General features: G+C 43.7%; 2 protein-coding genes across 5 annotated transcripts in view; one reads left to right on the forward strand and one right to left on the reverse strand.

Moving 5' to 3' along the window:
* Positions 1–27,017, reverse strand: part of LOC309702389 (uncharacterized protein) — a 29,060-nt gene extending 2,043 nt beyond the window's left edge. Inside the window, exon 1 of one of the 2 annotated variants that reach the window (XM_082527105.1) lies at positions 26,399–27,017. In XM_082527105.1, the coding sequence (XP_082383231.1) occupies positions 26,399–26,485 (87 nt within the window). In that variant the 5' untranslated portion in view covers positions 26,486–27,017. Of the gene's footprint in view, positions 1–3,439; positions 4,529–26,398 lie in introns of those variants that run through there. The other variant, XM_082527106.1, reaches the window with a different exon arrangement.
* LOC309702223 (protein NLRC3-like) overlaps positions 1–27,367 on the forward strand; it is a 95,992-nt gene that overhangs the window by 40,156 nt on the left and 28,469 nt on the right. The gene's annotated exons all lie outside the window — the stretch shown is intronic.

Genomic DNA, 27,367 nt, shown 5'->3' on the forward strand with positions numbered 1-27,367 from the left:
AGCTTCTTTGATTAGAACCAAATTCATGTTGATTTTCAGCCTGAAATGATAAAAACTTTAATAATTCTGTTTATAATCATCAACCTGGAGACTAATGAAAAGTATAATAGTGAAAAAAAGCCTTTATTATTTGAGTAATGCCTGAATCTGCTCAGAGACGGAGACAACACAGAGGTGTTGATGACAGTTTGACATTAACTGAATTAAAAACAAAGTGCTCTTATTGTGAAAATCTGCCTCCTACTTCTTTAAATCATTTTTATGTATTTTTTAACCTCACAGTGAAACATTGAGGCATTAATCTGACACAGTTTGATCAGCAGCTGTGTTTTTACTGACGTTTCACTTTGATTTGTTCAGACTGAGCAGAGAGGATCGGTTCTCTGTGTGCGCACTGCTGAGAAACACAAGCTCATTTCTGCTGTTTCATGAAAAGTGTTATGGAGGAACAAGAAGTTCAGCCTCTAAACTCTCAGCGTGAGGACTGAGTGAAGAGTTTCAGAGCAGAGAGTTTTGGCTCACAACTTTTAGCGTCTACACAAAGAGACGATTACGCACTTGATCTGAGAACATCTCCACCTCCTACAAACAAACTCTCCTACGAGCAGCTGTCACAACCACAACAGGCAGAAGACTGGATTTCTTCAGGTCAGATTTCATGCAGTTTGCATAAATTGTGTGTCACAGACTTTGTAGTTCACATTTGTGTGACTCGTTTAAATCTTCTCCTCCTGAAAGTGAAACTTTTACAAACACATCAGGCCACAACCTGCTGCAGGTTAATGATTGATCTGAAGGCAGCTGACCTTTGAGCAGGAACTTGTGAGTCTTTTATTGTGTTTAGCACTGCCAAGTGCTGGCCTCTGCTTCCACCATCACATTTACACTGGTAGGTTCAGCACTGCTGCCTGCTTCAGACTGAATCCAGCAGCACAAAGACACAAGTTAATAAAATCAGCATCTATTCCTTTATCACTGCTTTGTTACAGAGGAGAACAGCGCTCCAGTAACGCGTAATCCGATTACTTTTTTGAAGTAACGAGTAAAGTAAGGGATTACTATTGCAAAAACAGTAATTCGATTACCGTTACTTTCCCGTAGGAACGCTGCGTTACTGCGTTACTAAAACCGTGATTTTTTTGCGAGAATGTCTCACGACAGTGACGTAAGCGAGTGCGACGTTAGTGACAACAGCTGTGTGCAGATCAACAGTGGATCACATATCGAGTGCAGAGAGAGTATGAGCGTGCAGCGTTTAAAGCGTGGAAGTACTGACCTTACTTTGAGTTTGATTCCATAAAAAGTGACAAAAACATTAGTGTCCGCTGTGCGTGGGAAGAAAACTTCTTTTTACAGGGAAAAAAACCCTAAACTTCCAAACAAGCACCGAGTAGCTACGACGTAATGGGAAACTCACAGAGAAACTCACGGATTCTTCCACTGACCGCGGCACACCTGCACCAGGGTAAACCTCCGCCTACCCACTCCTGCTTTACAGGTGAAAATAGAGCAACAGGACCGCTGAGTCTTTGACTTTATTTATTTTCTGCTGTGTTTTACTTGCATCTATTTGAAAGACTGAGTGTAAACACACAAAATATTTTATTTTATGTGCTGGAATGTACAGAAAATAGGTTTAAATGTTAAACTAATTTCTTCCAGTCAGAGAATGTTGCATATAATTAAATGTTTGCTTGATGCATAAAGTTAAAAGATTAAAACTAATAAAACAAGTTTTAAAAAGAGACTTTTCCATTTGATTACATTTTGTATGATGATTATGCAGAAAAAGTAGAATTGGGCTGAAAGATCTATCACTTTATCACCTACTCAGGTTGGAAATCGTGTTTTTAAAAAGTAACTAAGTAACTAAGTAATTAATTACTTTTGAAAATAAGTAATCAGTAAAGTAACAGGATTACTTTTTTTGGGAAGTAATTAGTTACTGATTACTGTTTTCAAGTAACTTGCCCAACACTGGACAGAGTGTTGGCTTCATCACCGACACACGTCACCACATCAGGAAACAGCTGGTTCAGTGAGTATTTAAGGTTCACTGCAGACAAACTGGAGAAAAACGAATCACATGAAACATTTGTTACTGGTTTCTGACCTCGTCGTAGAGACTCACATACCTGTGTTCTGCTATCAGTGTGATCACATGTGCTGGTACAGTTTGCCAGGTTGACCCATGTAACCTCCACTATCCTGTAGACGTGGAATATGTTTCACATATGGATCGCTTCATTACTCGACTATGACTGTGTGCTTCACAGGTGCTTATAGAAGTGCTGCTTTACACAAAACCAGACAGTAAAAATAAGAACTGCAGGTCCAGACCACAGGTTTATGTGTTGATAATGATGATGTGCAGTCACTCATTGTCACAGGATACTTCCTGCAATGATGCTATGGGTCACGCAGTTCTGCAGAAGTGGAGGAAACAGATGCTTTTCCTAACAGAGACACTTTAATGACTTAAAGAATCTAACTGACACACAAACCTCAGTTTGTCTGACATTCATGAGAGTAAACTGCTCCTGAATGTTCTGTTAGTTCACTGGATGTTCACCTGACTTCAAATGTAAAGATCCCTGAGACAAACTCTCACGTGTTCAGCGGCGACATGATCGCACAACCAGCCGCGACGTTAAAGGCCGACGCGCTCACTACCTTTGGTTACAGCTCTCAGCTCACACGACATACACAAAAATAATGACAACACGAGTCCTCTGTAGGACGTCACTGTGGTTTACTGACAATGTTCTCAACAACAGACGCACAACCCTGGTTTGGTCTGGTTATTTGTGTTGTACGGCTTCGTTGGTCTGACGAGCTTTTAGGGATGTCAGCAGAAGGATTTCACGTGCTGAGGTCATATTTATGAATCAACCTGAACAGCTAATACTTTACCTCTTTATTTTATAACACATATGAACACGTTATAGTAGATTTGTGCAATGTGTGTTTCACGTCTTTATGGGCGTATAGATCTGTAAACAGGCTGATGGGTGTGTGTCTGTTTATTGTAGCGGTGCAGAAATGTTAAAAATGATGATAATAACAACACTTCTCACATCAGGCTACAACACAAACCTCCTGATAGCTGCAAACAGCAAAACCCCCAACGACAGGCGCACAAAGAGCGAGCAGGGACCCACCCTGACAGCATGTGAGCCTCCTACTACGACTCACTGTGGAGCAACACAACACCAGGAGACGGAGGATATGAGAGAGGATACAGCTGCTGTGGGGGAGCAGCCACACACTCCACAGGAGACGACGGGGTGAGAGATGGTTCGGTGCTCCTAACATCATGTGGACGCTCGTCTGCACATAAACAAACCTCACCTAACCCCACCTCCTTTCTCTTTTTGCAGGGTGGGGTGCTCCATCCTTACACACTTTGCACCACGTGGCTCTCCATCTATTCGTTTACCTTCTTGGGTCTCTTCCTCCTCTGTCCCAGCCCGTTGAGCCGATCGCTGGGGTCCAGCCTGTAGTGGGAGTGGCTGTCCTCGCTCATCCTGTCCCCGTCCACTCCGGGTTATTCCTTTCTTCTTTCTGTCCTCTGAATCGAGCTGACCTCTCTCCTCTCTGGTCCTCGCTCTCTGAGCCGGCGGAGCATGAGAGAGAGGAGTGGTTGGGGAGAGGGAGGGGAGACGAGCGAGGGAGGGAGGGAGCACAATGGTGTTGCCATGGCAGCAGCTGCCACCAGTGTTTATCTGGAAACGTCGCTGGCAAACCAGAATAGTTGCCACACGTTGCCACACTCGCACACTCGGCAGCCATACGTTTGTGTGCGACCTGCCCGTGGCTTCCTCGTTACAGACACACCGAGAGGAAACGCTCAGACACAAAGGCCGAACATGAACGAACACTCGTGTGTGGGAGGAACAGGGCACAGACTCCACGCCGCCGTTAAAGATGGCGTGTGTGCTAAACGGAGCTGTGCGCTGATTGATTAGTCAAGTGAAAAAAAGAAAGGAAGCTGTCTGGATGGAGTTTGCTGCTCCCACTAATCAAAGAGATGCATCACAGCTGGAGCTGATTGATGCACGAGCCACCGTTTGCACCACCGACTCCACGCTTGTGTTTCCTTTCTGCACCATGTTGTTAACACTGACCCCACACGGTGTTCATGAGCTAAAGAAATCACGATGATTGATTGATTTCACGGACTCGTCTGCACAAAGCATTTTGTAGGTTACAGCATGAAACGACTGTAATCTCCACATTTACACTCACAGTTTCTGTTTTACTCTCAAACTGATCAATAACAGCTTTCCTGTGTAACAAACACACAAAATAAAACAACTGTACCACCAATCAAACACAAGGAAAATAAATGATATTGTGAGTTCAGCAGTGGGTCTGTGACCGGTGTGTAAGAGGACGATAGATGAGTGGGTGTTTGTAGAAACAACCTTTGTGATTTAAATGTGAGACAGCAAAGCGTCAGACAGAAGCCTGAGCTGAATATTTCCTGTGATATGAAGTCACCGTGTTTGGGTCGGTCAGTGGACTACTACTCAGTGAGTGTCCCACACACACACAGACCCACACACACACACAGACCCACACAGACCCACACAGATCTTAATGATGGCCTCAGGCTTTGAGCTCCCACTAACAGCAGGTCCCAGCAGCATCCCATTAATAGTGATGAAAAATGCAGCTACAGCTGCTTTTCCACTACTGGAAGTTAATCAGGTCAAAGCTGGAGCTTCACCCTGTTCAGACTGAACCATGTGAGCCGGCCTCACTCCACAGAGGACGCCTCCAGGACAAACGTGGGCTCCATCGAGGCCCACAGCTGCTGTGACATCGTGGACGTGTTCTTTAGCTTGTTTTTCAAACAATCTCAGCAAACGTGCCAAAATCATGTTCAGTGAGACTCTGTGGCACACAATCCAAAAACAAAGAAGGCTAAAGGACATGCTCTGTCCTCTGTGTGACCCACAGTCGTGGCTCAAATGTGGGACTGTGGCCTGGTGTGACCTGAACACTGTGGGAACCTGAGGGGCAAATCTGAGGATTTCATTTGGCTTTTTCATTAGAGATAAGATGGATTATGTGAATGAAAAGGCAACACACACACACACGTAGGGTAGCTGTAGCCCGACTGGCTCATCTGCTAATCAGAGGGTTGCTGGTTCGATACCTGGGATCCAAAGTGCAAACTCTTGGGGAACGAGTCTACTTTGTGTGCATCTGAGGTTGAAGCGGAGCTGGTTTCAATAAACTGCTAGTTTCCCTTTCATACTCCTGAAGGACGTTCCTCACAAAGAGCGAGGCAGCAAGTCTGTGCAGGTCCTCAGTCATGCAGGTCAGCGTCGTCTGAAGAGCTTCTCAGAGTTTCATCTCTCACCCAGTTCCAAGCCCAGTTTGTGTCCCAGATACATGCCACTGATGGCCAGGAAGTGACATCACTGGATCAGTTATGAGAGCGAGCCCTTCAAGACTCAAACCTGCCTGGCAACGAGGGAAACGGCTACACAGGAAGTCCAGTGACGGGGTGCAGATGTTCCATCACCGGGATGTCATCGCTTGTTGTGTTTGCGTCACGGGACTTTCAGGTTGTGTTGCTGTAACAGCCCCACCCACACTGAGGTGGTGCTCAACTGTAACTGAGAAACAGAGTCAAGTAGAGCTGAGGCAGTTATGTTCTACTGGAAAAGAGGCGACTGTGGCTCAGGACGTCAGTCGGTAGTTCGATCCCCGGCTGCTCCAGTCTGCGTGCCAAAGTCACCTTGGGCGGGATACTGGCCCCTGTTGCTGCCAGTGCTTTTATTAGATGCTCTGGAACTGGTTTAGTGCTTAGGGAGGGTAGAAGAGTGCTGTATAAGAACCAGTGCATTTACCATTTACCATTACCATTACTTACATTCTTTACAAATCCTACCATGTGAATTCATGGATTTTTTTTTCACATTCTGTCTCTCACAGTTGACGTGTACCTCTGGTGCAAATTACTGACCTCTGTCATCATTTTAGGTGGGGGAACTTGCACAATCGGTGGCTGACTAAATACTTTTTTGCCCCACTGTAAAATTCCCTGTCTGAATTACTTCTATGATTTATCGTGCAGTTTAGTGGAACTACAAGAAGGCTCTTATTACTAATAGGGATGGGTATCGTTTAGGTTTTATTCGATACCGGTGCCAAACCGTTACTTTTGAAACGGTGCCGGTGCTTAAACGGTGCTCAAACCGGTGCTTAACGAATGGAGAACACAAAATTGGTCCAAAAACCTCTCATGTTCATCTGTTTTTTTGTAAAAAGATAACAATGTTAGCCTTTTCTGCAGCTATGGGGCATATATGGTATCACTCTTGGCTGGAAGCAGTGCTTAAACAATGGAAAAAACACAAACTTTGTCCAAAAACCTCTCATGTTTAGCTGTTTCCCACTTTTTCTTTGGTCATTTTAGCCTTTTTGGCCAGGGTGAAGGGAGTATCTGCCATCAAACAAGAAGACAGCCGCATGTAGCTATGATGATGTTTGCTAGTTCACCTTACATGCATTAATGTAATAACGTGGTTAGCCTACTCAACGTAAATTACACACGAACAACATTAAGCTACTCAGGCAGAGAAAAACGGCTGCTGCTGCATCATCATCATCCTCATCATTTCTGCTACACTGACAGGGCTAGGGGCCAGGACTCTCCTCTTCAGGTTCTTGGGGATGTTGCTAACTCCGGGTCCGATAACAGGCACCACACCCGCAGTAGATGTGCACGGTGTGAGGTCTCGCAGCAAGCTATCAAATACGGCGCATTTCTCGGCTTTTAAAAAAAATGCTATGCGTCGCCAGGTGTGTCATCAGATTCGAGGTGTTACCTCCTTTGACAGTATCACAGTATCAGCTTAAAGCACTTGTTGCTGCTGAGTTTGCATCTTCTGCTGTGAAGTACAGCCAGACTTTGACCGCTTCGCCTTGGGCATTTTTAATCTGTAGCTCTGCTCTAAAAGAACGTACGTACCTGGGCCCGCCTACTATCCTCGGAAACGTAAAATGATTGGCTAGAATCTAAAGTGTATCACAGCTCAGGAAAAAAAAAGCACAGAAATAAAGCACCGAAATGTGCGCTGCCTTTCAGTCTGGTTACCACTGTTTATGTCAGAACCGGTGCCATCATGGCACCGGACACCGGTACCCATCCCTAATTACTAATCGGTTCTCAGTAAACTTTATGCTTTATAAGTGTTTGCAGTGCTATGAGATGTAAAAAACTAAACCGAAATACACTTAAATACAAGTACTGTATTAACTATTATGTAAAATAAACTACAGAGTGCACTCTGCAAAGTGTGCTTGCAGGCAAGAGATGCAAGAATGCATGACAGAGCAATAGAATAGAATAGAATAGAATAGCTTTTATTGTCACTGTTACAAGAACAATGAAAGGCTGTTTGACATTTCTCCATGTGTGTGAAGTATTTACACAATCACAGACAAATTTACATTTACACAAGAACGATATGTACAAGTTATACATGCACCTGCAAACATACGGATACACCCATACAAACATACAAGCACATGCATACATGTATGTATAAATACATGCATGCGAACATACAGACGCATGTCTCCACATACACATACATGCATGCCATGGCTCGCTGACTGGGAGTGCCGAACTGAGCTCCACAGGAATGAATCCAAAAATGTTACATTTGAATGTTTCAGATCATCAACAAAATGTTCATATTAGACACAGACAACACAAGTAAACACAACATGCAGGTTGTAAATGTAGCTATTTATTCTTATTAGAGTTATAATTCAGCCCATCGGAGGGTTTTCAAGTCTGAACCGCCTTTTTAAGCCACAGCATCTCAGCCAGTTTGAATAGACCAAAGTCCCTCAGAGGTGAACTGGCTGATCATTGAACACATGTTGGTGACATTGATGGTCAGGGATGCAGAGCAGATGCAAAGCCACAGCAAACCACAAAGAGAAGCCCAACAAAGAACCTGGTGTCTGTATTTTTAGATTTTAAGGTTTTTTGATGAAGACAAAAACAAGGACAGCTTCCTCCAGGGAGAAGCTAGAAGCTGCCTCCTGCAGCTATAAATAGCAAGGCTTCAGGAAATCTCACTCTATGTCAGGAGTATGGAAACTGATGGGATGGCGTGCACCCTGCTTAATATTTTGGAGGACTAATTGCAGCATCTCAGTCATCAATGAGGAAGTAAAGCAGGAAGCCGATCGATGCACTGTGATCGATGATCTAGGTATAAAGTAAACTGCCTTTAATGGTAAATATTATTAATGTATATACAGACCATAAATATTTAAACAGGCACATAGTTTTGTTCTTTAAGGTTAACAAAACCATGATAACGGTGTCTACGTTACAGGACATTTCAATGTGAATAACTGGTAAGTGCTCTATTCTTAGGAAACCGTGGCCTTTCTGTCGGTTTGGATCTGCTGATGAGCCTTTGGTCTATATAAATAGACTGACTATGGCATAATCATGACTTTTGTCATCACAGAAGTGATGGGAACATTCAAAGACTAAAAAATAAAGCTGTGGAAGAGCAAATAGTGTGCACAATTCATCCGATCGCAGAGAAGCAGTGAAAAACCCACAGAAAGTAAAAGATAGACGTCCTAAAAACTGGTGCAATTCAGTATAATATCATTGCATGTTTTGTTGCAATGGAGCAAACAACAACAGTACACTACTTTGCTGGGACTAAAGTATCTCACATATAACATGGATGCTGTAAAATGTGATTCTGACATCCTTGACGTATGCACAGGAGTACAGAAGTAAAACAGCAGGAGTGTTAGCTCTACAGAGGAAAAGACACGCCTGTTACGTCGCTTACTACCTGCTTCTTGTCACCACATCGCCCGGTAGGATGGTTTCGACTCTCTCTGTAAGTGTACATCTCACTCTAGACTCTGGCTAACCCATTCTCTCCTCCCTCCGCAGCATTCCTACCAGCCCACCTATGGCTGTGCCACATTATATTGTTCATGGTAATACCGGTATAATGTTGGGCAACGATAAAAAAATAAAATATCGCGATAGAATATGGGTAAAGTGCGCATGCGCAGTGCCTTTGTTTTCATACCCACATGGTGGCGATAGAGAATGAGAAGGGGGAAAGCGGATCGTTGAGTGAAACACATGAACCAGAATTGGTTTGTAAAAATGCTGCAACTTCAGTGGTGTGGAACTGGTTTGGTGTTTGTCCGTCAGATACACAACAAAGCACCATTTTTTTGTAGAACATACAAGCGGCCGTCGTTATTGCCATATTTTTCGGACTAAGGTGCTCGTAAATCTGGGAGTAATCTGGGTCCTAAACTCCGTCCTTCAGGACCCAAAGTCAAACGAACACTGCGACATCACTGAGAGTTAAAAACGGTCTAAATTCTTTCATCTTTAATAAAACGATCAGTGTTGCTGCTTTACCAGGTGTAACTATGAAGTTTAACATCCAGGCATCCATGAAAACAGAATTTATTATATTTAACGGACTTAGAAGTTAACAGGAAGTTAGCAGGAAGTTAGCGGAAGGTAGCTCACTGGTTTTGCTAGTGCCTAAGCATGATATAGCATGTTCTGACTGAGAGATTTCTGAACAAATTCAAACGTACAGCTCTGCTGTCACTTCCAACATAAATGAAGACAGAAAACTAAACAGCAGTGACGTTTGTAGGGTTACTGAAGTTGGGCTAGCTGGTATATAATGATGTGCTACGTGATCACTAGCGACACAGCTATGTTAGCATAAACACAGTGAAGCTGGAGGACGAACACTAACACTTTTCCACTCGATAAAAGTTAACGTGAGGGTTCCTGATGGTTAGAGACAAATGCAATCGCATGGCAGGATGCTGTAAACCACAGGTGTCGAACTCCAGACCTCGAGGGCCGGTGTCCTGCAGGTTTTAAATGTGTCCTTGATCCAACACAGCTGATTCAAATGGCTAAATGACCTCCTCAACATCTCTTGAAGTTCTCCAGAGGCCTGGTAATCAACTGATCATTTGATTCAGGTGTGTTGACCCAGTGTGAGCTCTAAAACCTGCAGGACACCGGCCCTCGAGGCCTGGAGTTTGACACCCCTGCTGTAAACCATAGGTGTCAAACTCTGGCCCGCGGGCCAAATTTGGCCCGCAACCTAATTACATTTGGCCCGCGAAGCCATACCAAATTACTATCAGAGCTGGCCTACTGGTATTATACAGCTAATATATATATTGTTTAGTATTAAGCTTTGCTTGTTCCATATTCAGTTTTTCAGCAAAACGTGTTTGAGTCCATAAGAAAAGATTCATTCTTATATCTGGAGGAATAAATATATTTCAATAAATATTAACGTTAGCCCGCGACTTTGTTCCAGTTTTGAATTTTGGCCCACTGTGTATTTGAGTTTGACACCCCTGCTGTAAACGGACCAAACTTCAGTCAGGAGAACAACTGAGATAATCCATCCACAATACGAGGTTAGTCATTAATATACTGCAACAACATGGGAATAGAGCCGCTGCCAGAGAATTCAACATTAATGAATCAATGGTAGAGAAGTGGAGGAAGCAAGAAGAATGAGTTTAATAAAGTTTGATTTATCTGACTGCTTTGTTTCGCTTAATGTGCCTTATAATCCCCTGCAGCTTATGGTCTGAAAAATACGTACTGCACACAGCAGTTTAATGTTGCAAAGCACCTCTTTTTAACTTCAGTGGATATTACACATGGTTATGCTCAGGATATGTCAGCCCATTTCTACTGGAAATGCCCTTTGGTTAAACTTCAGCAAGGAATTTGCATTTGCACTGTTAAATGTTTATATAGCCTTAATACACATGAAAAACAGCTGCTTGTTTAAGTGAAAATAAATGGATGGGTTCTTTGCACTAGTAAAGTTGTGGAGTTGTATTTTGTCTCGCATCAATTATATTGTCAGTTATATTGTTATTGCAAATTTTCAAATATATGTCGCGATACATATTTTTGGCCATATCGCCCTGCTCTAAGCAGCCCACTTAATCCAAGCCCATATGTATTTCTCTGTAGTTTGTAAATAAACATTTTCACTGCACCATCTGCTCCTGAATCCAGAATCCTCCTATGCCATGACAGAACATCTAAATCAGCAACATTTTGGACTCTTCTGAAGCACATTCTATCACGCTGTAAGCACCTGAGAGATGAGTTGGTATCTACGGATGAAACGAAATCATTTGAAGAACTTGTTACATTAGCCTTGAGAATAGTTAGCTTCATAACTTGGCCAGCTCCAGGCCTCGAGGGCCGGTGTCCTGCAGGTTTTAGATCTCACCCTGGGTCTACACACCTGAATCAAATGATTAGTTCATTACCAGGTGTCTGGAGAACTTCAAGGCATGTTGAGCCATTTAAATCAGCTGGACACATCTAAAACCTGCAGGACACTCGTGGCCTGGGTTTGGACACCACTGCCATAACTGAATACTGAAAGAAACTACAAGTCACGATCAGCTTCCTCATCAAGAACATCGTGAGAAGTCAGTGCAGCTGAGCAGACTTACTCAGGAGGAGTGGTAGAGAAGGACTGAAGAATGGCCACATCAATTCTCCCTGTGCGATAACACAGGTGGATCCTGCAAAACGAGTGTGTTGTCTCTAGTACAACATATAACAATTCTGGGTTTATCTCTGGACTCCATCTCTTTTACATCACTCTGTCAGAGGCCATAGCTGTGAGTGCCTTCAATCGGGCATACTGGGCATTTGCCTGGTGGGCCGACAGTGATTCTTCGTATTTATGGGTTGATGGGTTTTGTTTTGTTTGTTTGTTTTGTAACGGCATGAGCAATGAAAGGTGGTGGATTGGCCAGATGCTAGCCGATGTGTAAAAATAACTCAGTTGTTTGGTGGTGGCTATGGCAGAGCTTCCACAGCCCTGCTCACAGCATTCCTGACTCTTTTTCGCCTGCACAAAACAGTCCCCTTTAGATTATACCTTCGGCTACTGGGTATGATGGCTCAGCCATCCTGGTGGTCTGGCTTGGCTGTTTAAGAGGGTTTCAGCGCTGGGTGGTTTCTTCAGGCGCTTCCTACTGTTCTTGTGAGGATTGACAATACCACCATGGGGGCTTATATTAGCCATCGGGGAGGGATGCATTCACGCTAATAGCAGCAAACATTTCCTCTCTCTGAGTGCAACACATCCCAGAGTCAGAATGGGGAATGAATCTGCGAGGCGTTGTGTTATATGGTGATTGGGCTTTGCATCCAGCCACTGTAGAACAGCTTCAGCTGGAGCTTTTAGCCACTACATAGAGCAATAATCTTCACTAAGCTTGATCTTAGAAACACGTTCCATCTGGTGGACATTGGGGAGGTGACGAATGGAAAACTGTTTTCAACACTTGGACATTTCAAGCGTGCCGGGCTGACAAATGCCTCAGTTGTTTTCCAGGCTTTAATCAATAATGTGCTCTTTGTATGTGCACCTGTTTGACCTGCAGATTTTTTTCCAGAGAACAACTAGAACAGGAAGCAAGTCAGAGTTCTTCAATGACTATGAGACACTAAGTCTAGTCTTGGTCTTGGTAGCCGGGGATCCGTCCGCCATGGCCTCTGATCCTGGCTGCCACGTGGCACACATTGCATGCGACCCCTATGGCGCCCACTGCAGGTGGTGGGCCTGCATAAGAATGGGCCCATGTCCCTTTTTCGGGTTGTGCCCAGCCAGGCCCCATGGACCAGTGCCCGGCCACCAGATGTACAGCTTCTGGCACCCTCCCCGGGCCTGGCTCCAGGGCAGGGCCCTGGTAACACTATCCCAGGCAGGGTGAACTGTTTCCTTGATCTTGCACTCATAGGGGTCTTCTGAATTAAATTGAATTGAGGAGCAGACACAGACTGTTTTATATGAGATCCTTCTCATGCACTTCAACAGTCTTATTCATCATCCAGTCTTAAATGATCCTGTTATGACCAATGACTGCTCGACTGTGTCAAAGAGCTACTTCCACAGTGTGGAGAAGCCATAATTCTGACTCCACGCCAAATAAAAGGGGGAAACCCTCCCAGGGATTGACACCTAACAGTTAAATAGTTAAAGGATTAAACTTCTCTTTCCTTTCTTTAAACAAAAAAATATTTTCAAAAAACTATTCAAAGGTCCCAAATATCTTATTTCACTCAGGGGAGGAAGGCAGACGAGAGGCAGCTGTGTCATTATGGCGTTTGTATCCTGCTGCTACTGGGACCAGTTACAGTTCCTTTCACTAACACACACACACACACACACACACACACACACACACACACACACACATTCTAGTTTTGATATCTTAGTGAGGACACCTAGTTGACATGATCCTTTTCCTAGCCGTTCACTGTAACCATCAATAATGGATGGTTAACGCTCAACCTAAACCTAACCATAACCTAACTGTAACCCTGACACTAGAACCACATTGTGAGTCTCCAACCCGTGAGGCACTTTTGTCCTCATAAATGACTGTTGGTCCCCACAAGTATAGTAACATTCCAATTCTTGGTCCCCACAGAGACATCTAAACAGGTACACACACACACTTTCATGTATTTTTGTCCACAGTATAAAAGCTGTTTGGGGCTGGGAGGAATCAAGTCCGTCCATGGCAACTTTCCCCGACTGCCTTCCACATTCTTTGAGTGCTTGCCTTGTCTGCTCGCTCTGGCGCTTTAATGACTTCCTTCAAATGGTACCAACACTTCAGCAACGACTGCAACATCATTTTTTCCATCTTCACAGCCCTGGAAGCATTGGACAGTATCATCTAATACATGGAAAATATTAAAACAGCTCAGCTCACAAAAGCAGGGAAACCTTGGGTGCAAACATGTGGAGACCACTAATTCATTTACTGCATTTTGCCTCTGCTCAGTGTCTGCTCAGTACAACATGGATCTACATGTTCACTCCTGCACTGGCCAAAGCTGGTAGTGGTACTGCTTAGACTCTTTGAGTGCTAACATTGGTGCTCCAATCATTTGGTCTGGCTCTAACGGTGTGATTCAGACTGAGCAGACCTGGTGCATTTTGAATCAAAACTGCAGAGTCATTTTACTATTATTTAATAAGGAAGAACAGAGAAGAGTCCATGACCACGTTATATCAGTAAAGATGTTGTGTCTGCATGAGAGTAGACTGTCTCTGCAGGCAGCATCACACCCAAACAGAGCAGACAGCCTGTTCATCCTGAGCTCGCCAAGGTCACCAAAGGTCAGGCGGACAAAAACCTGCAGTCTTAACAAAGCCACAGGCAAAGACACTCTTTATTATCAACTATCTAATAAAACGCAAAACAGCCAAGAAGTGAATCTGCCATGAATTTCACAACTTTACAAGCTAAGAAATAGACACTGAGCTTTATATTGATTAAATATGTTAAATAGATATTAAATTAAATATAGATCCTGATAAATGCCTCGTTAATTTTTCATCATAGAATTACTGTTGAAACAACCCCTTATCCATGTTTGATGCCCTGCAATGGACTCACAGCCAACTGTAGAAAGCAGCCCAATCAGAGGCACTTTTTCTTTGACCCAGTTTATTCTAAGTGGAGATATTATCTGAATTTCAGGAGTGGGACCACACCTCATTCTCGCCGCCTCAGTTTATATATGCCCCCTTCACCAATACCCTCTGTTCTCATTTTCATGCCCCCCTGGAGCCCAGGAGCCGCTGCCGGTCCTCTTTGAGGCCTTCCCCACATTGCAGCACCAGTACACGCTCCCTCATCCATCATCGTTCATCGTAACTGAGGATGTGGTCCCAGCTAGTGAAATTGCTAGTAAAAATGTTAATGTGATAAACTCACCAGCTACTGGCTCACTGACATCCAGTACAAGAAGGCCAGGCTTACCAAAACATACAGTTTGATTTGTGTGCTCTGCTGCTGCTGCACACAAATACTGTCCAACACAAGGAATTCAGCCTGGATTTACACTCTTCCCAGTGTCCTATGGCAGGTCAGCTCTATCACAGGCAAGGACAGCTCTGACGCTTCAGAAGTGTTATCAAAATAAATAAATAAATAAAATAGAAATAACATAGTAGTTTGGATCAAAAGCCAGACTAAAATAATAAGTTTTAAGACGCAATTTAAAAGACTGGATGGACTCGGAGGAACGAATATAAAGAGGGAGGTTACTCTAGAGTCTGGGAGGTACGACAGTAAAGGCCCGATCCCCTCTGGACTTTAGACGAGACCTCGGTTGCGTCAGGAGCATTTGATTGGAAGATCTAAGTGCCTTATTAGGGATTTACAAATGGAGGCGCTCGCGTAGATAGCTGGGAGCTAAATTGTTTAAAGTTTTAAAGGTAAGCAAAAGAATTTTGAATATTGGTACGATAATCAACAGGGAGCCAACGTAGGTTGGCTAAAACTGGTGTGATGTGGGCATAATTTCTAGTTCCAGTTAAGAGACGCGCAGCTGCATTTCAAACTAACTGGAGCCGGTGAATAGAGGAAGGTGGGAGGCCCGAGTAGAGAGAATTACAGTAGTCTAATCTGGAAGTGATAAGACCATGAATGAGTTTTTTAAGGTCCTTCAAAGGGAGGTATGGCTTTGCTTTAGATATCTGACGCAGCTGGTAGAAACTGTTTTTTACCACAGAGGAGGTCGATTTCTTGAGCTGTCCAGGAAAACACCAAGGTTTCTAACAGTGAGTGAGAGATGGCTACCAAGGGGCCCTAAGGCATCAGTAAGTTGTTCCAGCGGGGTGTGACTATCAAAAACTATAACTTCTGTCTTATCCTCGTTCAGTGTGAGAGACGTGACCACGTTTGTACCTCATTTAGACAGTCAAACAGGGGTTCCAGAGACGTAGAGACATCTGATGTCAAAGGGAAATAAATTTTTATGTCGTCGGCGTAGCAGTGAAAGGAAATGTTATATTTTTTAAGTATTACTCCCAAAGGCAGCATGTACAAGGAAAAAGAACTGGGCCGAGCACAGATCCTTGAGGCACACCACAGTGAATTTGTTTTTAAAAACTGAAGCTGGCCCTCCACCTCTGTCAGTGGACCGGGGTGAGCTTAGAAAGGTGAGTCGGGTTGGTTCTGAGAAAGAAAAGAACTCACCAGGGCGAAGCCAAGTTTCAGTCAAGAATAAGAAGTCCAGCCCGGATGAAAGAATCAGCATAAAGAGTCCTAAAGTTGGCAGCATGGTGTTCAGAAAACAGCCTGGGACTGGGAGGTCATTGTCAATGTCAGGAGGCACTGACTTGGCCCCCCTCTACATCAACGGGGAGTGTGTGGAGAGGGTCCACACCTCCCGGTTCCTTGGTGTCCTCATCTCTGCTGACACCTCCTGGACAGACAACATCTCAGCGGTCGTCAAGAAGGCCCAACAGCGGCTGCACTTCCTGCGAGTCTTCAGGAAGTACAAGCTGAACTCCAACCTGCTGCTGACATCACGGTATGGTACGGCAGCTGCACTAAGGCGGATAGAGGCTTCAGAGTGTGGTCAAGACAGCACAGAAGATCATCGGCTGCCCCCTCCCCTCCCTGATGGACATTTATTCCTCCCGCTGCCTCAGCAGAGCAGCAAGCATTATCCATGACAGCTCCAGTCCGGTTCTAACCTGTTCAACCTGCTTCCCTCAGGGAGGCGCTACAGGTGCATCAGCAAGGAGACCCACAGACTCACAACAGTTTTTTCCACCCGTAACCTGAACTCACACATGATAAACACAGTTCCACCCCCCAATGTAGGACCTCTATACACAGACTACACAACTATCATCACCACTGTGCAACACTTAATTTACGTGCAGTAACCCACACTGTAATATATCGCACTATGTTTTGTTTCTATATTTGTAGATAGTGCTGCAGAACTGTGCAACTCACCCCCCTTTCTTTCCCACGTCTGCACTGAATAGGAGATGCTCTGAAGCTTATTGTGCATGTGTGTAGTGACAATAAAATGCATTCTATTCTATTCTGTTTTTGTTCACATGCTAAGTTCAGCATTCAAAGTCTTGGTGTAATGTTTGAGTCTTCTCTGAGTTTCAACTGTGTAAAATCTTTATCTCACTCCTAACATTTCTAAATTGTGAAACATGGTCTCCTCTGCTGAACTGGAAGAAATTATCAATGCGTTTCCGTCATTGCATTTAGATTAATGTACTGGCCTCTGTGCTGGATTAGAGAAACCACCAAGGCTCTGCACCAGTCTACAGCTGACTCTGTCAATTCTTTTAAAAAGCACTTCAAAACCTTTTTGTTTAAACAGATTTTCTGTTGAGAAGTTTTTTAAAAATTTTAAAACTACAGGTTTATGTTATTTTGGCACTTAATGGGTTTTTTTGTGACGGTTTGTCTGTGAAAACGTCCTCACAATCACTAAAAACCAAAGAACACCACCCCCACAGTAAAGCGGTGGAAACATGGGTCACTTTTCTGCTAAGAGCACAACATGACCTCCCTGCATGGAGGGGCCAATAGACAGGACCGCGTATCGTACTGTGACGAGGAACCTTCGTCCCATGAAGATGGATGTTCAAGCATGACGATGATCCAAAACATCGTGTCGAGGTAACGAAGCAGTGGATGAAAATAAGAGTGGCCTATCGAGTCTTCCACTCATCACCTCCAGCTGGTGACGGCAGATGGCTGCCCCTCACCGAGCCTGGGGTTACTTCTTCTTCTCTGTAATGTTGTAGGGTATTTACCTTATAAATATGAAATATATAAATATGAAACATGTCAAAACAAAGCAGAGACAGCGATCAGTGATAACTGATTCTCAGTGCTGGAGATAAGGATGTACGGTAACCTTCAACATTACACATCCTGTGGACACATACTGTTTGATCTATTGTTAGCATAAAGACGCTGACAGGTGCAGATGAATGAGCCCCTGATTTCTTCAGCCTACAGCAGACAGACTGTCAGGAGTTAGCTTTAGGACTGCAGAGCGTATGCTTGGTTTTATGTTGTGTTGTTGTTTTTAGCCTGACAGATGCCAAATGATCTGTCTGATCAAACGGGCGATTGTGGAAGAACACAAGCGCTTTGTCCTCTGGAGGCTGCTGACCTTCTCTGGCCACACAAACTGCTACACACTCACACTGACATTAACCTGTCACTGTGGTACACCACTCTATACTTCACATATCTTGGTTGTCCTCATTTACACGACAAACACTTAAATAGACACACACAGTGACACTGTACACCACCCCGAGAGGCCCAGTGTGGCACGCTACTGGTGTGTCACATGCTCAGAGTCCAAACAGCCTCTGTGAACCCACACTGCTGCAAATATGTCGCCAGCACCTCCAGATTCAAATCAGTGTGTCATTGAGCAACAGAGGTTAGCAAAGGTGTCCCAGTCCAAATATGGTGTAACAGCAGGAACGTGTGGGACATTCCTTTCTTATGACTTCATAAACTCAGCTACTGGGAGATTAATCCAGCGTGGTGTGGCAGCTTTGATCGTAGACCAAAAATGTGCAGTCCAAAAAGATCCCAGCGTAATCAAAACAGGCCGTCCTTTGGCGTCCACCGGGCAGTGTTTTGTAAATAATGTGTGTTTATCATTTATATGGGAATATAAAGAACTAGTTTTAGCTGTTCTACATAAACAGCATATCCCAAATATCATCAAAACAGAAAATTAGAATAAGAGCTTTCAAATCTAATTTATCGGCACAATTATTTCAATTTACTTTGCTTTGGAAACAAATGTGCTGTGAGGGCTGTTTAGATCACATGTTACATAATGAAGTAATGAATGTCATTTCTAACTGTTTGATTTTATAAAGTATGTTTGATAAATGTGAGGTCACGTCCAATCTGGAAGAGACATGTTAAAAAATGACCACGGCCTGCACGACTTCACATTTGATGTTATAGTCAGTGTGTACTAGTGATGGGATTTCTGGCTCTTGTTAGAGAACCGGCTCTTCAGGTTGTTTTGTTGCAATAATTTACATTATTATTAACAATAATATAAAATTATGCACAAAAGGAATTACTAATGTAAAAAAAAGTGGTTTTATTTGTATATGTTTATATATAAATATATGCGGTGGCCCCTAGAGACAAAACACGTACAAACTCCAAAACACATTTCTAGCATGAACTGAACTTCCAAAGCAGAGCTACTAGATCACCTAAATTACACAATTGAAAGCATGTGTGTATTGTTTGTGTATTTATACACAGGCACTCATATATAGTCAAATAATTTAAAAAAAAGTTCATTTACCTGTTACTACCACACACCAAATCCGGTCGTTGGTACTTGCTGGCTTGTGTAGCCACGAGGTAACAAAAGCTCAACACTGCGCCCAGCATCCTGGAGCACTTCTGTTGTCTTTTGTACGTGTTTTGAGTTTTTATGTGCTTCTGAGTTTTTACGTGTTTTGGAGTTTGTACGTGTTTTGGAGTTTTTATGTGTTTTGTCTCTAGGGGCCACCGTAAATATACTTTTATTTATTCACTCCACATAAAATGTAATAAATAAATCATATAATACAAAAATCAACTATTCACATTTCAACTTTTAACTATTTAAATTTTCAGCTTTTTCCTTTTACAAATTTAAAGTGAAAACAACACAAAACACTGCAAACCACAACACAATTAAATAGATTAGGAGCCGACTCGCGTCGTTCATGTCAGAGATCCGGCTCTAAGAGCCATTTCGTTCGCGACCGACCCATCACTAGTGTGTACATGTTTCTATTACAGCAGTGCAACAGTGTTCAACCCAACATATCTCTGTGAAAGACAAATAACTGCAGCTGAATAAAAGCTTTATTGCTGCCTAATTCATCGCTACGTGTACCTCCGTCCAAGATAATGGATGGTTTGTCATCTGCTGGTGTGTCTGCAGGACAAGCATGTAATGGGATCAGTGGGGATAAATTCATGGAGGAGAGGAGAATGAGACAGACCTAATGCTAGCTAATGAAAGGACAGCAAACTAACACAGAGGAAGAGGTCAAGGCAGATTTCTTTGCAGGGTGAGATGAGGAAGGGAGGAGAGTAACCACTGTGATCACCCAGAAGAGAATGACTCAGGTCTGTGTCCAGTCTCCCCAAATCAGCATGACACAGCAAACTCAGCTACATAAATCTCTGAATTACCAGCTGAGCCACTAATCCAGGCGGTATGACACTCGCCAAACTGCTAGTTCTGTGATATTTTACCACCGAGCATAAAAGTGCTTACAGGAAAGGCCAGGAAAGAATAAGCCATGAATACAGAGTTTAAATCATAAGAATATTTTATAACGTTTAACATTACGCAGAAGCATTTCATATTCATGAAACGCTTTCAATTAAAAGAAAACATCGAAACAGGTAATACGGACACACCCAACATGCTCAACACCCACTTTAGTACTTCCTACTCAGCAGTTTCAATTACTGGTTAAAGCAAATGTGTTAGAAACTTAAAGCACGTAAAGAATCTGCTCAAGTCAAACAAGACATCAGACACACATCACCAAGAAGGCAAGTTTAAAGCAGTCCTACAGAAAGGTTTCAAAACTCACTCCCACAGCTTGATTCCAAGGATGTTAGATTCCTATCGGGCCTTTTCTACTGTTAATGTTTAAGCTAAATGACAACTTTGTTTGTCCACTGTCAGCATTCGAAACAACTTCTACAGGGTTTAATGGAGCACAGATTTGACTTTTTACAAAAGCACTCAATGAGCTGTAGTAATGAAGAATTGTATCACAGTACGTTTTGTCATATCCTGTCTAAGATGTTTTTTCTTGCATGAGCCTAAGCACTCATTTATACTCGTATCCAATACAACTGATTTCGGTTTTATGCTTCCTAAAACCCTTAAAATTCCTTGTCAACGTCTTTTAGTTTAACCAATCCTAAAGAAAATCAAGCATTTCAGAAGCATGTTTTTGTTTGTTAAGCCATTGACCCATGAATCACTGAAACATAAAAAAGGCACTCAAGTCAAGGGATGAACCAGTATTGTGTCTAGCACGTACATAACAGACTTAGCAAAGAACCAATTTTAAACTGTATCTTTTAAATTGTGCTCTCAAACACATTTAATTTCTTACAAAATGCCAAAGACAACATAGTTTGACAGGCACAATAGCATCTCTGCAACAGCGTGATTCCCAAACAGCTGTCTGGGAGGCTGTAAAGAAATCATTGTTACAGAAGGGAAACGGAGAAAAGGCTGAACACTGCCAAATGGTTCAAGAAATGTCTTTCTTTGTAAGAAATTACATCTTTTTCAGTTCTTCTTTCAACTCTTGGTATCCCTACAGCTTCTCGTGTTCCTTCTTCCTGATGCAGCTGTCGTTCGGGACCACTACATCGATCACTACGGCCGTCTTCTTCTGTTTGTCTACCACCACTATGTCCGGTTGGTTAGCCACCACCATTTTGTCCGTCTGTATCTGGAAGTCCCACAGGATCTTAGCTCGGTCATTCTCCACCACCCTTGGGGGCATCTCCCATTTTGACCTCGGGACTTCCAGGTTATACTCGGCACAGATGTTCCTGTACACTATGCCGGCCACTTGGTTATGGCATTCCATGTATGCCTTGCCTGCTAGCATCTTGCACCCTGCTGTTATGTGCTGGATTGTCTCTGGGGCATCTTTACACAGCCTGCACCTGGGATCTTGCCTGGTGTGATAGACCCCAGCCTCTATGGATCTTGTACTCAGAGCTTGTTCTTGTGCTGCCATGATTAGTGCCTCTGTGCTGTCTTTCAGTCCAGCTTTGTCCAGCCACTGGTAGGATTTCTGGATATCAGCCACCTCCTCTATCTGCCGGTGGTACATACCGTGCAGGGGCCTGTCCTTCCATGATGGTTCCTCGTCTCCCTCCTCTTTCGTGGGTTTCTGCTGCCTGAGGTATTCACTGAGCACTCGGTCAGTTGGGGCCATCTTCCTGATGTATTCTTGGATGTTCCTTGTCTCATCCTGGACTGTGGTGCTGACACTCACCAGTCCCCGGCCCCCTTCCTTCCGCTTAGCGTACAGCCTCAGGGTGCTGGACTTGGGGTGAAACCCTCCATGCATGGTAAGGAGCTTTCTTGTCTTTATGTCAGTGGCTTCTATCTCCTCCTTTGGCCAGCCTATTACCCCAGCAGGGTACCTGATCACGGGCAGGGCGTAGGTGTTGATGGCCCGGATCTTGTTCTTACTGTTCAGCTGACTCCTCAGGACTTGCCTGACCCTCTGCAGGTACTTGGTGGATGCAGCTTTCCTGGCGGCCTCTTCATGGTTCCCATTCGCCTGCGGGATCCCCAGGTACTTGTAACTGTCCTCTATGTCTTCAATGTTGCCTTCTGGTAGTTTGATCCAACTGCTCCATTCTGTAGTCTGCATCTGTAGCCAGTCTTGTCAAAGACCTCACTGAGAGGGTTCAGGCCTATGCAGAACAGCAGCGGCGACAGAGCATCTCCATATGGGTTGCATCCTACTCCCATATGCTCTTCCAGTATTGCTCCATCTCTAGCCTTGGTGGGGCTCTTCTCATAGTGTCCCCCTGCCACTGAGAATATACCTTGAACTGTAGATTACTCTTAGTTAATTCTCCTGCCTTCTATCTCTCTGGTATGGTCCCTTCAAGCGGCTGGCCAAGGCTTTGAGTCGTTGCTTGGCAGTTTCCAAGGCCTCAGGTATGGGGAGCTTGCTGTACTTCTTAGGCACCTTCTTCATCGCACCTTTCTGCAGCTCTGATAGTTGGCTAACATCCCTTCGTGCTCCCTTGGTCTTTCAATTCAATTCAATTCAATTTTATTTATATAGCGCCAAATCACAACAAAAGTCGCCTCAAGGGTTTAGCCTTAGTGTCCTTCTCCATGGGAGGCATTGCTACTTGAGATTGTTCATGTTGCAGCCAAGAACTTCACTGATAACTGCTGCCATGGTGTAAATCAGCTGGTTGGTTCCAGCGATGGTCACACTAGGGACTGTCCACTGCAGTAAAAACTCTGCATTATCACTCCGTTACCTGCTGCAAGCACTGCCACAGTCTGATTTTCTTTCATCACTACCTGAATTGTTTGACTAAAAGGAAAAAGAAATGGCAGATGTCCTTCTCTACAGGGGCAGAACTGTTGGCAAACTGTTCACCACCCCCCAACCGCCCTGTCTGTCATCACTCCACTAGCATTGCTGTTTGTAATTATATTCACTCCACTTTTACACACCTATACATAATATCCTATAAGCCACAAATCAATTAGAACCCTGCTCTGTTTGGTAATGAACTGTGATAAAACAAATATCCCCTGCCTATGAAAAACCATAGGCTTCCCAAGGGAGTCATGAGTTCATAATGTTCATGTTTATAAACACTGAAAGCTGACATGGAGTAGGTCCCAGGCCCTGAACTCCATAAGCAAGAAAATGGATTGATGTATAAATACACACACACATATATACAAATATATTAGGGGTGCAACGATACACAAAATTCACGGTTCGGTTCAGTTCGATACTTTGGTGTCACGGTTCGATATTTTTTCGATACAAAAAAAATGTTCATGCCTTTTTAATTTGTCATTTATTAAAATTATAAATATATATTTTAACTCAAACGTACAGTTTTTAAATTTAATGTTGCTGAAACAACAAAATAATAATAAAAAAATCTATCTGATGGAGAAATCACCCATCTTTGGAAAAGAGAGTTTATTACAGAGAAATGGCTCTTTCAAAATAAAAGCTATACTATACGCTTCTTCTGGGCTATATTCTCAGCAGCACATTAAACATATCAGGTCCCCATAAGGAGAATCCTGTGCTAACAGCTGTCTAAATGACTCGGGTAAAGTTTGTAGCATGGTGCTTGTTGTTTTGTCTGCTTCCACTTGTCTTTGCACTAGGATGATGTCGGAGTAAATGTGCAGTCATATTCGTTGTGTTCCCACTAGTGCTGTCAGCGTTAATCTGAAATGACGTTAACGCCACAACACGGCAAATCTCCGTTAACAAGCTACCGCGGATCGCCCCGTGCATGGGGCTGGACGGCGTCAACACGTTAACGAGCTAACTGCGCTAACACACTAGTTCCCACCCATGTAATTGAGCATTGTGTGGCACATCCAACATACTGTTTTACTTTAGTCCATGACGCGCTTACCTTCAGGGTCATACGTCACATGAAGACCAAAATAGTTCCAAACACCAGATCTGAATGAGGGTGGGGGAGGTTCAGTTTGCCATGTTGCAACGAGCTTAGCTTCTGTCTTGCTAGCTTGCCCTGCGCTCAGTGGATCTGTGCTCGACAGTGCAGCCTAGGCGGAGTAGTCGAACACAGATCCACTGAGCTCTCAACACAGACAGCATCGTCAGAAGGAAAGTTGATGAAATAAATTACAAATGTTGTATTGTTCGATACACATGCGTACCGAACCGAAAGCACTGTATCGAACGGTTCAATATCGATACGAGTATCGTTGCACCCCTAATATATATATATATATATATATGTGTGTGTGTGTGTTTCTGTGGTTCAGCATTATGATGCTGAACCACATCATAATGAATAAATGGATAAATTTCCAAAATCCCGGTGCAATGCAAATTAGCCGGTGAGAGGTAAGGAGCTCTGTCATTGGTTAGACAGTCTTAGCTTTGCACCTATACCAAAGGCCATTCAGCCTCTGTGTTTACACTCTGCCTACACAGATGTTGGACATGAGACGACACAGGAAAAGGATTTTTGATGTGAGGTTTTTATTGAGATTTTATTTCTTTTTTTTCTGATTTGAAGTATTTATTAATGGAATAATTATTTATTTTCAAATACTGATTTATAAATATTTATTTTATTTATTTATTTTTTTTGCCTGTCCCGTTTGGCTCTTTTGCATCAGAATTGTTGTCTAAAGGCAAAGAAAGATGCCCAACGGATTTACTTTACCAAATTGACCATCCCAGCCTTGCCGTAATGGTCCATTTGATTCACCTTTTATTGTTTATTTTATTTTCACTTACTGAATACGGGACAGACTTGACTGGGGGAAAGAAGGGGAGAAAGAAAGAGAAACAGCTGAGAAGAGGGACGGGGGAGAAGGGCAAAAAACAAAAACCAACAGAATTTTCTTTTCAATTAAATTACTAGATAATAAATTACTTTTGTATTGAATAAATAAAATAACTTAAAAATGAATTTGTAAATTAATATTTTATCGCACAATTCATTGTTTAAGCAAAGAACTTTTTATTTCGATGCGCTGGATCTTCTGGTCCTCTGCACATAAGTGGATTTCCATTTAGACTTTATATAGACAACAACTCAAAGTGCTTTACAACAAGTCACATTCACCCATACGATCATCTAGTGCTGTACTTTAAACACTTTAAACACAAACACAGATACTGTGGGGAGAGGCCACAGAGGCACAGGGAGAAAACTCACACAGAAATCCAACAATTAAAGAGGAACCTTCTCGATGTAACACTACCATCCTGCAAGATGACCTGGTCCTGGGCCATCTTAATAAGCATGCTGTGCACAGTAGTTTCATATTCCTGCCAGAACAAACACCAGACAGTTTGTACACAAGGCTCAGATTCTCGCTTTGCCAGATACAGACAATAGTTTAAGATCCTAATGTCTCTGCACAGCTCTGTATGTACTGAAATATCCAACCTCAGATATTTCCTGCTCACTCTCTGCACCGCCTTAGACAACAAGTAGTTCATGCTATACATAGCATTGACTTTTCATTCCAGCCATGTGCACTCATCAGGGCATCAGTGCTGCCGTAGTAACCACACTAACACTTCCTTGCACCTGTTGAAATGGCCTCAGTCTGATCGTGCCCTGAACAAACTCACCTTTAACATCCCACACACGGACTAAATATGTGCGTGTCAATAACACGTGACAGGAGAACATGCTGGTTGTCTGTCATGGGGCTGAATTAGAAACAGAGCAGGAACTACAGTTTGTCAGATTAAGACTGATCAGGTCCAACATCCGCTCCCAGCACTGATTTACACGTTTGGTGTCACATTGAAGGAAACGCCTACTGGCACAACCTGCATGTGTTAAACTGCTCCTGCGTGTAAACAGCGTGTCACTTACGGCTTTTTGCATCACAAGGACGCGCACTGGCGTCTCAGGGTGACTCAGATGTTTGCTGAATGAGGTGTAGACCGGACTAGGCGGGACTCATTTCACCAAAACACGAGCTTTTCCACCCACCAGTGTTTATCTGTGTGCTTATTTTAAAGAATTATTCCATCGTTATCAAATACGAAGCATTACACGCACGTCGCGCCGTTTCTGCTGAGTCAGACACCAGTGCTCCCGTGTGCTGATTCTCGGGTCCATCTTAAACTGGTGTGTTTGCGAATGAACTTCGGTAAAACGTTACAACGTTACCGGGCGCGCAGAGGGTCTCGGAGGCGTGTCGTACCTGTCGGGTGGTCGCGGGCTCCTCGTTCCCGGTGGGTGAAGGTGTTTCTCCTTCAAGCGATGCTGGGGTGACCGGAGAAGAAGCCATGTCCCCCCGACATCACCTCTCACTAAGCGCCGCTCCTACTGTGACTTTCCTCGGTGTCCTCCAGCGTGCAATACGCTGCCTGGCGCAGTTTGCACGGACGGTGGACCGGTTGCGTCGCTCGTTTCCTGTGCGATCAAAGTGAGTCTTCGGCTGCACAGTGCAGCCACTGTCCCTCCTCCGGCCGGCGGACTAGTCCAGGCGAGGCGGATGACGTTGTCCCGGGTCTCGCTCGCTCTCGCACATGCAGGACTTGGCCCAGTCTGTCTTCTTCTGCCACACTCTGCGCTCTGCTTTTCACTTCATGTCTTTTTGTTTTGTAAGGTGGCTAACACGATCACTCCTCTTCTGCCTGCAGGACTCTGTGACTGCTCTGTGCTGTGGCAGCACACTCCAGCCTGATAGTTCATTTTACAGCTTTTGGCACTGCGACGCTCTCCTCGGCTCGACAGACACAATCTCACCATGTCGGCACAATATACTGAGTGCAATCCATAACATGATTTTATCTCACTGTAACTTTGAAATCGACCAAATGTTGCGTAAATGACGTGTCACGTGACTTGAGCACACATGCACACCCCCTGTCCTCACAGCAGACATTCATCTTAGCCCCCCCCCCCCCCCCCCCCCTTTGTGTTTTGAGATCATTGCTGCAACAAAAGGTTGCCACAGATATTTCTACATGAAACGTACTGAATCAGTTGGCACATATTTAACTATGGTTGGATGAGACCTGCACTCTGTTTTAATATAATGTTGTTTTGTTTGAGTGGCTGAAATAAAGCTAATAAAATAAATGAATACTAAAATAAAGCTGAATCACATCACAGGAACGACACAGCCCTGTTCCTCCGGGCTGTCAATCTGTGAATCAGCAAACAT

Source organism: Aulonocara stuartgranti (assembly GCF_965226115.1).
Source record: "Aulonocara stuartgranti genome assembly, chromosome: 3".
Lineage (NCBI taxonomy): Eukaryota > Metazoa > Chordata > Actinopteri > Cichliformes > Cichlidae > Aulonocara > Aulonocara stuartgranti.